General features: G+C 47.2%; 1 protein-coding gene across 12 annotated transcripts in view; it reads left to right on the top strand.

Moving 5' to 3' along the window:
* GNG12 (G protein subunit gamma 12) overlaps positions 1 to 10,918 on the top strand; it is a 125,106-nt gene extending 114,188 nt beyond the window's left edge. For 10 of the 12 annotated variants that reach the window (XM_034653666.1, XM_034653667.1, XM_034653665.1 and 7 more), the window contains 2 exons: positions 5,219 to 5,337; positions 7,065 to 10,918. In XM_034653666.1, the coding sequence (XP_034509557.1) occupies positions 5,245 to 5,337; positions 7,065 to 7,190 (219 nt within the window). In that variant the 5' untranslated portion in view covers positions 5,219 to 5,244 and the 3' untranslated portion in view covers positions 7,191 to 10,918. Of the gene's footprint in view, positions 1 to 3,666; positions 3,692 to 5,218; positions 5,338 to 7,064 lie in introns of those variants that run through there. The other 2 variants (XM_034653670.1, XM_034653655.1) reach the window with 2 other exon arrangements.
* The last annotated feature ends 1,491 nt before the right edge of the window (positions 10,919 to 12,409 follow it).

The following is a 12,409-nucleotide window of genomic DNA, read 5'->3' as shown; positions in this document are numbered from 1 at the left end:
AATCGTATCTTTAAAGACCCTATCTCCAAATACGGTCTGTTCTGAGTTATTGGGGGCTAGGACGTCAACATGTCCATTTTGCGGGAGGCACGCTTCAGCCGATCGCAGTAGGAGATGTTTTTTTCTGTCCATCGCCGCAGATCAGGGCACAGCAGAGGAGGGTAAGGAGCTGCTCGGTGCCAAGATCAGGGACTGCGGGGTGCTGAGCGCGCACTGCTGGGGGCATGCGCAGTGTGTAGGTACTTCTCAGCGGGAGTGTTCTTCAGATTTATTACACTCACGTGCTTGTTTTATCTGATGCTCTTAACAGCCCTTTGAAATAGGAAAGTGTTATTATGCCCATTTTTCCCATGAGAAAATTGAGGCTTGCATAGGTTAGGAGTCCTTCCCCAGGGCCCCAGAGCGAGGCAGTGGCAAGGGCAGGAGTGAGCTACGTCCCCTGGCCTAATCCTTGAGTATGTCACTGGAACTAAATGTCCAAGGCACAGTAGTACAAAGGCCGTGTCACAAGTTCAAACAGAGGGACGGGCAGGTGTGCCTGCCAATGTGAAAGCAGCAGCCACTACTCAGACCCAGCCTGGTTTGGTAAGATTTTCTGATTTTTCCAGAAATCTGTGTCTTAAAGTGAAATATCGGTTTTTCAAATGTTGACAATTTAAAGTTAAAATACACACACACACACACACACGAGCTAACCCTGTGTATGGCTCAACCAAACACACCTGCAGTCTGCCTTCAGCCTCTAGGCTGATTTAAAACACATGTTCTTCAAGGTCTCGCTGCACGCACTCTGAGACCGTACTGGAAAGATATTGCTACTCATCATATTCCCTTGAAATTCTTCTTTTGCTCTTTTGCTGAGTGAATTTTTCTCGTTTCTCACCAAACTCATGATTTTTTTTGTCTTGTCAGGGAACGTAGGGACCCAGCCTTTCTTAAATGTCTGTGTGTCGAGGGTCCAGTGTGGCTAGACACTCGTTTGTCCTCCCTGCAACCCTGTGAGATTCGCATTGCTGCCTGCACCCCTGTAATGGATGAGGGGGACAAAGAGCCAGAGTAAGACAGTGAGAACAGGAGGCAAGATCAGAGCAGGAGTGGAAACCTGGTCTTTTATTGCAGACAGAAGGAGTGTGTTTACTCAGAACATTGGCTTCACTCCAGCGATTCAGTTATTGGCCAGGCCAGGCGGACTTGTGATTCAGCGGCTGCTTCCCCAAGTGAGCTCCCTGACACACTTTCCATCCCCACCCCTCTCCCTGCTGCAGGCCCCTCTCGACAGATTAAGGCATTCTTATTTCCCTAATGGGGAAATCTTGTTCCTAGGAATTTCTAGGAACCTAAGAATTCAGATGAACAACAGCATTAAAACCAATGCCAATTATTTGAATAAGTAAATATTACATGTCTTTATTCAAATCTGCTAGCCACATGTAAAAATGCGAACAAGGCCGCAGAAGCGATAGCCGGGTTCTTATCAAACTGGGGGTCTGCGCAGGCCTCCGCACTTCTTGGGGATGGGGGGTGGAGAGAGCGCTGGTGGCTCAGGATCTCCAGATGCTGACCTCAGTCCTTGCCTACTCGTGACAGCGAGAACATTCTTGCTTAGCTTGCAGGAAGGAGAGGGGAGGTCTGTTTTTCAGGGCTCTAGACAAACAGATGCGTTCTGCCCTAGGAGGGATGATACACGGCCGCAAAGCCGTCAGCAAGCCCGGCACTCAGGCCATCAGGGTCAGGGTCACCCTTGCCTTGAGTGTGTGTGGGTCCAATTAGCTGCACTGGCATCCTTTCCTTGGTGTAGTGGGGAGAGTGGCTGCTGGGTGAAAGGTTTCCAGGCCGGTTCAAGGTTTAGGAGCTGGGTGAACTTGGAGCAAGCTTGTCGAACTTCAGCTGCCTCCTCTCTGAAATGAGGATGAAACAGTAATCCGGCTTTGAGGCCTAGAGGGAGGCTTCACGGACTCCTGCGTCTGAAAGCAGCGTGTGCACTCTGAGTTCCATAGAAGGATCAGGTGTTGTTTGCCTTGGAAGCGATTCTGAAAATAAGAATAAAGTGAGCTTTTTATCCACCTGGTGGCACAAGCAACCAGCCAGACATCGTTGCCGTTGAGGGAAGAGCAAAGAAACCCTCTGAAGGCACAGACAGGATGGGAGAGGCTCTCTGGGCTGGTCCGCCCCAGCCAGGCTGTTCAGATGCAGAGCAGGGGCAAGTTGGGAGGAAATCCTCAGCTAGACGTCAGGCTCCTGTAAACACCGCTGCTCAGCCACCACACAGCCTGGCCCTGCTCGTGGCCCTCCTCACACAGACAGGAGGCGGCCCAGCCCACCGAGTCCCTCCAGGACGCTCCTTACGTTGAAATGGTAGAATTCTTCTCCATAAGAAGAATGTTGTAATAAGAGACTATGTTGTTTTCCAGTGGTGCAGTAGACAACTTTTTCTAGGAATGACCCCACATACCCCATTTAATTGACCGGCCAAAGCTATTCCTACACAATATTGAGTAGGAAATTGTTTGTGTTTAATAATCTCTGAAGCTGTGAAAATCACCCGTGTCCTAAACTTTAACTTTCTGGCTGGGTTTATCCATAGGCCAGGAGAGGGAAGTGGCCTTTGAGAAGAGAACTTGTATTTGACTTGGAACCCCAAGAGAAGTTGGTGAGGCAGGAACAGGGGCTCCAATCCCCTTGAAGCACAGGGGAAGGGACCCCTGGGGAAGGAAGCAGGGGAGAGGGTGGTCAGTGAGGGAGGTCAGAGCACAGATATCAGAACGGGGGAAACCTGCCAGCGTGAACAGTCAGTTGCTCGCTGTCTTTAACCATGACTATGATACAGTCAGGAAGAAAGTCTGCCAAGTACGCGTTACAGTTTCTCAACGATGTTAGAGGCACCTGCCCCAAGATTTTATACATAGAGCCTGCTGGTGCTCTTTGCTCCTGTGACTGGTCCTGATGCATGTGAACAATGGAGCCTTGCAGGAAAACTCGCTCAGGCCTTGGAACCTTTGTGCCCTGGAAGCTGAGAATGCTTGGCGTTATTCTCGTGCAGAGGGACATTCAGAAAGTCCTTAGGAGGCAGCATGGAAACCACAGGCCCTTCAGAAGGGTATCGTGTTCACATTCTGGAGGCTGGGGCCCAATCCTCAGAACCCTGGCCAGCTGGCACGGGCGCCCTGCTCAACATGCTGCAGGGGACAGACTGTGGAAGGAGCGAGCTGTGAATCAGGGCGCTCCGCTGCGTTTGCCTCCGTCCCCTTCCGAGGGCTCTGCACCGAAGTCCTTGCCTGGGAGCCCAGTAGAGCGCTGGGCCAGGCTGCCGGGTAGGAGCACTACCCCTGGGAGCTGACCGTAGGCCTCTCGTTTGGGTGGGGCGGGCTGACAGGAATCGGAGGAAGAGGCAGCTCTTGGCAGGAGTGTGTCGAAATGAGGTCCCGAAGGCCGCAGATAAAGCAGGGCCACTCTGCTCTGCCAATACGATTCCTCCTCCCACTTCCCTGCGCTGCTGGGGCTTCCTTCTTCTAGGGACTCCTCCGTTCGCCAGCCCTTCCATTCTGCATGGACAGAGCGCACTGAAAAGGGGCTGATGCCACAGCCACCACCACCCCCCTGCCCCCGGGGCCCAGTCGTCAGGATTCCGGAGGCTCACTGACTTGGGGGTGGGGGGGACTTCTGATTCCTGGTGCCGGGTGTGACCTCCACGGTGAGTGTCAGAGCAGCTGCTGATTTTGGAGTGCCTCGTCCTTGGCTAAATACTACATGTGCAATAGCGAATTAACTCCCCAAATACACTCCTCCCCTTCAATTATGCAGAAGAAAACTTGGGCTCGTAGAGGTCAAGTAACCAGCCCAGCTTCCCCCAGCTAGTAAGTGGCAGAGGCAGGGTCCAAACCCAGGAATGTGAAGCATGCCGATGAGGCTGGATGGCAGAATTGTGCACACAGCTAAGAACAGTTTTTATTTGTGCATTCGACCCAAAGCTGCCTCTCTGACCCAGGCCCAACCCAGGTCTTGGCGCTGAGCCCTGGGGAGCATTCCACATGTGGTGCCACTCAGGGAGAGCACTTGGGTGCCCACGCGGTGGACGCCGTGGAGCCTGGGGCTTGCTGTCCTGGTGTGCAGCCTTATCTGGTCCTAAGCCTTTATGGCAGGTAGGCTCTGCAGCGGCCCCTCCAGAAGGTTGAGTCAGCCTGGGTTTGCTGCCGGCGCCGCAGTGCCCTAAGACTTTGCTGAGTCCTTGCATCGTCCGAGGAAGGCTTACCTACTGTCCACCTGCTCCTATGAGTCATATAACTGCCACACGGGTGCCAGGCCTGCCAGCTCTGCATTTTCCTGCAGTTGCCGCCCTGCCGGGACGGGACTTCACCATATATGGCAGAGGCAGCGCTTTGCCCCTGGGCCTGCCTTTTGGAATATGTCCTTGGACACCCAGATCAGTGAAGCTCAAGGTCCGGGAGGTTTCCTTTACCTTTTTACCAGCTGCCGGGGCTGAGAGAGAAAAAGGGCAGCCTTGGAGAGTCAACCTACATCCCCCGGGTGGGGGGTAAAGGATCAGCAAGTGGCCCGGCCCCCAGGAAGAGGCCAACAGAGACAAAGGAGGGAAGGAGAGAGTTCTGTTAAATCTTTCAGGCTTTAGGCTGCTCCATGTATCCCCCTGGACACTGGCAGTGGGTCATCACTGAAAGTCTTTCAGCTGAAAGGTTCCCACTTCTCTTGAATAAAGACTTCCTTATCTGCCCAACTAACATTCCTCAAACGATTGCAAACCTGGATAGCGCCTAAAAATGTACCCTTTGTGCAAGTTCTCCAGAGGCACTCTCCTTTGCTGTTTTTGGTTGCCAGGACTTGAATCAGTGTAATAGCTGGGTAAGAGAGCCAAAATGAAATAAAATCAAACCTTCCATTAAAGTACATAGCAGTAATATTAAGCTGCGTGCGTAATGTGGCCTGTGCTTTCATTTGCTCACCATTGCTGGAGGCCCCTGAACTACTACAAATGTTTGTGTGTTTGTTCCCTCTGAGAAAATGCTAGAAAAGGCTCTATTGTGCTGTATGTTGGGGTGCACGGATTAAACGACTAGTATTACAAAGGAAAGATTTATGAAGGAGCTCCAGTGGGAGGGCATCTTAGTAACCACCTCCCAGAGCCCGTGAGGACTGGGAAGGTGCACCCTTTTCCCCTAAGGAGCGGAAGCTTTAGGACTGCTTCAATCATTGATGTTCTTTTCAGGTTTTAGGTAGAAACAATAGTTGAAGATGTCTAGCAAAACGGCAAGCACCAACAACATCGCCCAGGCCAGGAGGACCGTGCAACAGTTGAGAATGGAAGCCTCCATCGAGAGAATAAAGGTCAGAAGCCTGGGTGGGATCGGGCCCCTCTGCTCTCCAAAGGTGAGGCCCCCTTTCAGAGAAGACAATGCCATAATGCAGCTGGGGGTCAGGATTTTCCGAGAGCAAGTGGAGAGTCTCAGAATCTTAACTCTCTTCTACCTGGCACGAGCTTCATTTCAGAAGTACTGGGCAGCCCATGTGTCTGACTTAGCCTCTCTGTTTGGACAGAAAAACCTAAAACCCAAGACAGGATTCCCTGAGGGCCTGCCTTCCCTGAATGAGCACCATCAAGTCCCACAATCTCTGTGTTCTGCGTTGAGACAGGGGGTCCAGACAGACTTTATGAACACCCTTGTCATCCCTCTGGAATTTACTAAATGTTCTAGAGTTATCGATGCAGGTGAGCTAGCCTTGTACAGCAAGTCAACATGCATGGTCTCCTTTTTTTTAAGAGTATGCTGCTTTTTAAATGTGTGCAGACTATTTTAATGACACGTTCCGCACCCAGGGTGAGTAATGCCAGCCTTAGTTGAGATTTGGAAGAAACGGGAAGGCATTTATAAGGTCACCTGACTTCGAAGTCTTTCCCCCCCACCCCAAATCCCAGGAGAGAACGAGGCAGTGTGTGCCCTGGAATGTTGTGAGTAATGCTGTTTCCTAGAAACTGAAGCAGTCACCTGATACATTCCTCTGGGCCTGGGGATAGTCACCTGTCCTCAGAACAGCAGGCTGCCTGTGCTGTGTTTGACAGGACTCAGCTGCCCCGTGCTCCTTGCCTGAAGACACAGAACTGACGGTTCTGCAGGATATCCCACCCCAGCTTCTGAACAGAGCAGGGCATTTCCGTTTTTAACTCCCACCAGAGGAAGGCACTGCATCTTCCCATTCTGGTCTTGTCCCTCTTTTTATTTTCCCAGGCCCCGTCTTTAACAGTAACTCTTGAAGCTCTTCTAGAACTTGACTCTGTCTCTCAAGAGTATTGACTCCAAGCCCGTAACTCAGTTCCTAAACTGTGCTGCATTCCAGTTTTGTATCAAATACAAACTAAGACACACCCTTCCCTTGGTTCCCATAAACTTCCTCCTCCCCACACTTTCAGAAATTTCAAACCTATAGAAGAGTTATGACAACAAACACCCCTATACTGTTTGCCAGGATTCACCAGTTATTAACATTTTGGCACATTTGCTTTCTGTCTACACACCCACACAACACCTATCCCTTAAGCCCCTTGAAAGTTATGTGCAGCCATTGTGAGTCTTCACCCTTAAACACCTCACCATCTCTTCTCCTGAATACAAGGGCATTCTTCTGCACAGCCACAGGACAATAGTGACATTCCGGATCATCTAATACTAATCTACCACAGTCCACTTTTGAAGAATCCAGGCCACTCATTTTGCAGAATGGCCCGCACTTTGAATACCCTGGTTCGCTGAGGACTCGATTTCCGTTCAGTGTTTTGGCAGGCATACTTGCTAGCGGGGGGTAGGTCATCTGGGCCCACGCTAGGACACACATGAGGTCATTAAGTCTGGTCACTTGGTGAAAGAAGGCCAGAGCTGGCCGCTTGGTCCATTTACGGATCTTTTCCCTTTCTCAACTCCCAAGTAATCTAGGAGAAGCTGACTCTCAGAGTATCCCTCCGACAGTCTTCTGCTCCAGGGGCCAGCATTCAACTATACTTGTAATACGTTTGTAAATAAGTTATTTTGTTTGTTGGCTTTGCTTTTTCTACCTGTCAGGTTTCAAAGGCGTCAGCGGACCTCATGTCCTACTGCGAGGAGCACGCCGGGAGCGACCCTTTGCTGACAGGGATACCGACCTCAGAAAACCCTTTCAAGGATAAAAAAACTTGCATCATCTTATAGAGGAACAGTGAAGTGGCTCCTCGCCTCTTCTCAACAAAGCAAATTATGAGCAGCTCCTTGGAAGAAATTTACCTTCAGCTTATTTGGTAACCACTGCAAATAACTAAAATACTCTAACTTGGAATAATCGACTCTGACGTCTTTATTTTCCAAGTTGCCCTTTCTCTAAAACACCTTTTACTGATTTAATCCAGAATAACAATCTTCTTTTCCATTTGATAACGATGATGTCCTGTTGGGTTACTGCTTCAGAAAAGGTGGTTTGGGCCATTTCCAAAAAAAAGACAAGTATATACTTCTTTTAAATATATGAATAACCCAATTATATCCTGACCTAAATTACCCAAGTACCTGTCTAGATTAAAATGCCAAGAATTACTTCAGTCCTAAACCCTTTACATCCTAGTATGTTCTTAGTCGGGTTGTGCCAGGAGTACAGTGTGCGTGCGTGAGGAGTGTGCTGTGTGTATATACGACTTTGTATATACACACGTCCATGCTTATTTCCTGAGTAAAATGTCTCTCTCTCCGTGCCCTCAGTTCCACTCCAGAAGTTATACCTTTGTCTTGAGCTGTGTGTAGGTAGGGTAAGATTTTTCATGTCGTGGACTGTACAAAAACTAAGAACATCCTAAAGATGGTAGCCACTGTAATTGAGTAATGAAGAAATCGGGCTGACCTCTTAAGCTAGAATCAGCTGTCCCAATTAAAGTTAAAAACTGAACTACAAGCCCTCTCAGGAGGTATTCACAAGGGAGCCTTTTGGGCTTCAGTGATCCTGAGTCCAGAAGGGGGGGGGGGACTGTGGGCAGCTGTGCCCGTGGGGCTCATGTTCTCTGGATTAGAGCTGGATAGCTCTGAAATGTCCACCCTCATGCTTGGAGGGAGGCAGAGTGCACATGAGCCCGGCCCAGAGAGGAACAGGCATGTGTGAAAGCCAGCTGCTTTTTTAGCCAAACCTGGTGATTTCCTCCTCTCTGCCCTGCCCTTTATCTTTCCTCTCCTGTGAGGACAGCTGTTTCCAGAGGTGGTATTCACCTCCCCGGCCCCACGTGGTGGGAAAGAAAGAAACGTACCAAAGCCAAAGGTATCGGACACTAAAGCGCTTTTCAAATACCTGCTGGGCCATGGTGGTGTTCCCTACCTTGTCCACAAACCACCCAGGGCAGGCAGGGTTCCAGGGTACACTACTTGGGCTTCAGGGGTTCCTTGATGTTCCTCTGGGTGTGAACGGAGCCCTCACATCCTTGGACTTGCCCGTGGGCATCCTGAGGAATCTCCTGTGGCCAGAGAGTATTTTAGTTTTATCAAAGAGGGAGAAAGGGTCCCTTTTTTAACAAAATTGCTCACTTAAGGGCTCAAACCATACATAAGCCTTTGATATTCTAATTCATCTTTAGTTCATTAAAATATCTACTAGTGAAGGATTCAGAGCTTATTTTCAAAAAGGATCCAACCCCAGTATGGAATTATTTAGAGCGGTTTCCCCTAGTTCTGTACAATCTTGCTCTGCAACGCAAGCCCCTTTTAAAATCTAAGGCCTGAGTTTTGAGTATGAAGCTGATTGTGGGTGAACAGATGTGGGGCTATTTTTAAACTGCTCAAATAAAGTCAGGATTGCCCCAGACACCTATCTGTTCGCATTGTGAACTGCCCTCACTTTTCCAACATCATGTGAAAATCATGCCACTGGCCTTAACCTCTTGTCATCTACCGCTTGGTTTTGCAATAGCCCCAGTTTCCAAGTAAGTTAGAGGAACCTGTTTAGGAGAGAGAAAGGTGAAATTCGACATGTACACTAAAAAGACATTACATTCAATGCTTCACTGAATGAGGCCTTTTCTTTTAACAAGTCTGTTTTTCTACAGATAGTTTCAGAACACTAATCTTATTTTCATTCTGGTTTCAACATTTTTCTTTAAGTATTTATAATGCAGCTTGTTAAATATTTTTATGAAATTTTATTATACCTTTTTGGTGTATGTGCACCTTTTCAGCAGCAAGCATAGTTTATTCTTTAGTACTAAATTATGTCCTTTTTGCCTAACAGAAAACAAATATGTTTTGCTCTCTGTTGATACGCTTGTAGTGGTAAGGAAGGGACTCGAGGTCCCAGGAGATTTCATTTTCGCTGGTAAGATATCATAAAGGCTAGGAGTATGAATGTCATGTAACTTCCTAACTAGGTCTAGGGCCTGCTCAAGAGAAGTGAAATCCTATCCTTGGATGCTGGACCCAGTGGGGGAAAAAATGTAGCTAAATGTTGATTGACTTACAACTAGACGTCTATGTAAGAAAATCTATGTATAGGATATGCAGAAGTCACTTATTTATCAGGCTTTATTCTACTTATGAACCACAATTTAACTGTCTGCAGTAGCTGGTTTATAATGGACAAATGCCCAGTATGTGTATTTTTTCCAGCTGCCACTATAAAGACACAATCACATAACATACATGCAACTTCTTGACTTCGTATCTATGAAGCTATTTAAGTATGTTCATTATATTTTTGTCTTTAATGTTGCTTCTAGTAACAGCGATCTCTTTTTTCATTCTTATATGTTCAGTAGTGCATCAGTCTGCCCAATTGAGGCCTCAGGACCATGGCAAAATATGCTAGACAAAAGTTCATGACTCCAAAGTATTTTACAGAAACACATTATACCAGGTCGTTCACAAGGTCTAGGCTGTAGTTACTTTTTCTTCTAAAAAGAATCAGTTTTTTACATTTCCTTTCCTTATTAAAATCAAAGTGCCATAATGATCTTTTAAAGGAAGGACCCGACTTGCTTTCTCTCTGTACTGTTTTTGTACTTTGTCAAAAAAATTATACCAATGATTTAGTGATTTTGAGGCATAGGTTTAGGTAGTAGAGAATGTGCTAAACTTGGCTTCACATGCCCTCTGTGCCAATTTACAGCCGAGATAAGTGTCATCTGATGATTCCAATTATCGACTGAAGATCTATAGAGGTCCAAGAAATGAACTACAGTACATGTCAGTCCTTCTCAATAAAATACTGGAGTGTGTTATGAATTGTATCGATTTCTTTTATGGTAGATCTCTTAATAGAAACAAAATACATGAATCACATAGAATGATGTGTAGAGTAAAACAGAGCGCTTACCTAAAGTTGGGTGGCCTGGATCGTAGCCTTGGATCTTCTTCCAGCCAATCCTGTGTCCCTGTGTCGTGTGACTTTGGACAAGGCGCTTCATCTCGCTGGGCCATTTCACCATCTGTAAAACAGGAGGCTTAAAGTAGAGGATGGTGGAGACTCCCCCCAGTCCCCTCCGATGCCTCGGTCCAGCAGCCTACCCTCTACGGGTCCTGCCAACGTGTCGGTGCTATAAGCTGCTTCAAATATAAAATGGGTTCGTCTATCATATATACTCATTTAATAGCTTATGAAAGGCCTTTTTGTTTTGTTATATAGCCTTTTCTAGTTTTATGGACTTGATTACTGTAATGTCTTGTTTTTAGTCATGTCGCTCTAAACATCATTCACTTGATGTTTCAGTAATCTGCATTTGATATATAGTTGGAGGGATTTTGTTATTTCTTAGCATTCTTGGGCTACTCATCTGTCCAGCATCTTATTAACCTAAGCACTGTGATCATTGTTTGGAAATCTGTCCTATGGAAAGAATAAAAGCATTTACGTCACATGTATTTCACAGATTTGAAAAACGTTTCATTAAAACATCGTTGTTCTCTTTACTGCATCAGTGCCTCACTGTATCATCCTGCCCGTATTTTGCTCAATAAATTAATAGAAGACACATTCTCTTCCCTTTTCCTTCATTCAGTTAACATTTTCTGAACACCTACTGAGAGCCAGATGTTGAACACAGGCTCTGACACTCCGATGAGTAAGACTCCCACCAGCCCGTGCAAAGCTCACAGACCAGAGCAAGGTGGGTGGGAAGGGCAGGTGCATAAGCTAATCATTAGGGTACCATGTGAGAAGGTGAGCCTGTGGTGCTGTGAGGTCCCAGAGGAAGGAGAACCAGCTCCACCTCAGTAAAGTCTGAGAAGGCTTCCAAGGGAGGTGATGTTTGAACTGGGTCTTGAGAAAAGAAAACCTTGTAAGCACTGGGATTAAGTCTTGGGAGGTAGTGAAGGAAAAGGAGGAGAGTGGGCTCAAAACTAGCATGCAGAGTACCTCCCCTACCAGTTGTTCATCCTGCAAGCAACAGAAAGGCAGTGGAGGTTATTAAAGAGGAGTGATGTCATGATACCCAATGTGAGGAGGGCTGTTTCCCATCCTGAGACCCAGCTGTGACCATGGAAACAGATAACAAATGAAAAGGCCATTACACTCACAATGACTCATATTCACCAAGTGTGCCAAAGGTATCCTGCCTCCTCCTTAGTCTCTCCTTCTAGGGCTGGGATTCCCATGGAATGAAAGGAGAATATCATCCAGAAAGGGGAAAAAAGGCAGCCAGTGAGTGTCTGGTTATAGACCAGGTAGCTACAGAGATGGCCTAGGCTTCTGAGAATCAGTACTTACACACTCCAGAGGGTAGGAGCAAAAGATAGTCATTCAACCCTTTGTAGGAAAAGCAGGCAGCAACTGACATGTACTTCCACTGGTTCAGACTAAATTACCAGAAGTTCCTATAACTCATGATGGAAGATAGTTGAACTGGGGGGATGGTAGATGATGGGTTTGGGCAGGGGTGAGTTTAAAACAAGGTGAGGGAAGGGAGTGTAATATAAAGAGTAGACTATGTAAGTCAACATGGCAGATGAAATGTTACACTACCTTAACGTTATGAATAAGGAACTCACACCTACAGGTGCTGGTGGTAGCTTAGTGTGGAGATACATGTCATGTGACCCTCCAGCTTGCCTGGATATGGGCGGTGAGCTTCTCATTGGCCAGATGGTCAGTTCTGCTATATACGTGTGCGTATAGTCACTATAAGCCTTCTTATTTAAAAGGTGCTAGGTAGACAGTTGTGGAGGATTTCTCCCTCCTTCCCTCCCTGTCCTAGGTTTATAAACTTTTGGCTGTGTTTCTAGAACCTGATCCCACCATCAGCTGTACCCATCTTTGCACAACCTAGCATGGATATTGCCTTGTAGTTTATCTTCAGAGCATGGTCCCACTGACTTCTTTACCCCTTTACCACTGTAAGCAGCAAACAATGATGGTCATGCCTTCAGATGAGCGCTTCTGTTGCCCCAATTACTGTCTCCTTAACAGA

The sequence above is a fragment of the Ailuropoda melanoleuca genome, chromosome 2 (genome assembly GCF_002007445.2).
Source record: "Ailuropoda melanoleuca isolate Jingjing chromosome 2, ASM200744v2, whole genome shotgun sequence".
Classification (NCBI taxonomy): Eukaryota; Metazoa; Chordata; class Mammalia; order Carnivora; family Ursidae; genus Ailuropoda; species Ailuropoda melanoleuca.
This window is presented reverse-complemented; position numbering and strand designations above follow the sequence as displayed.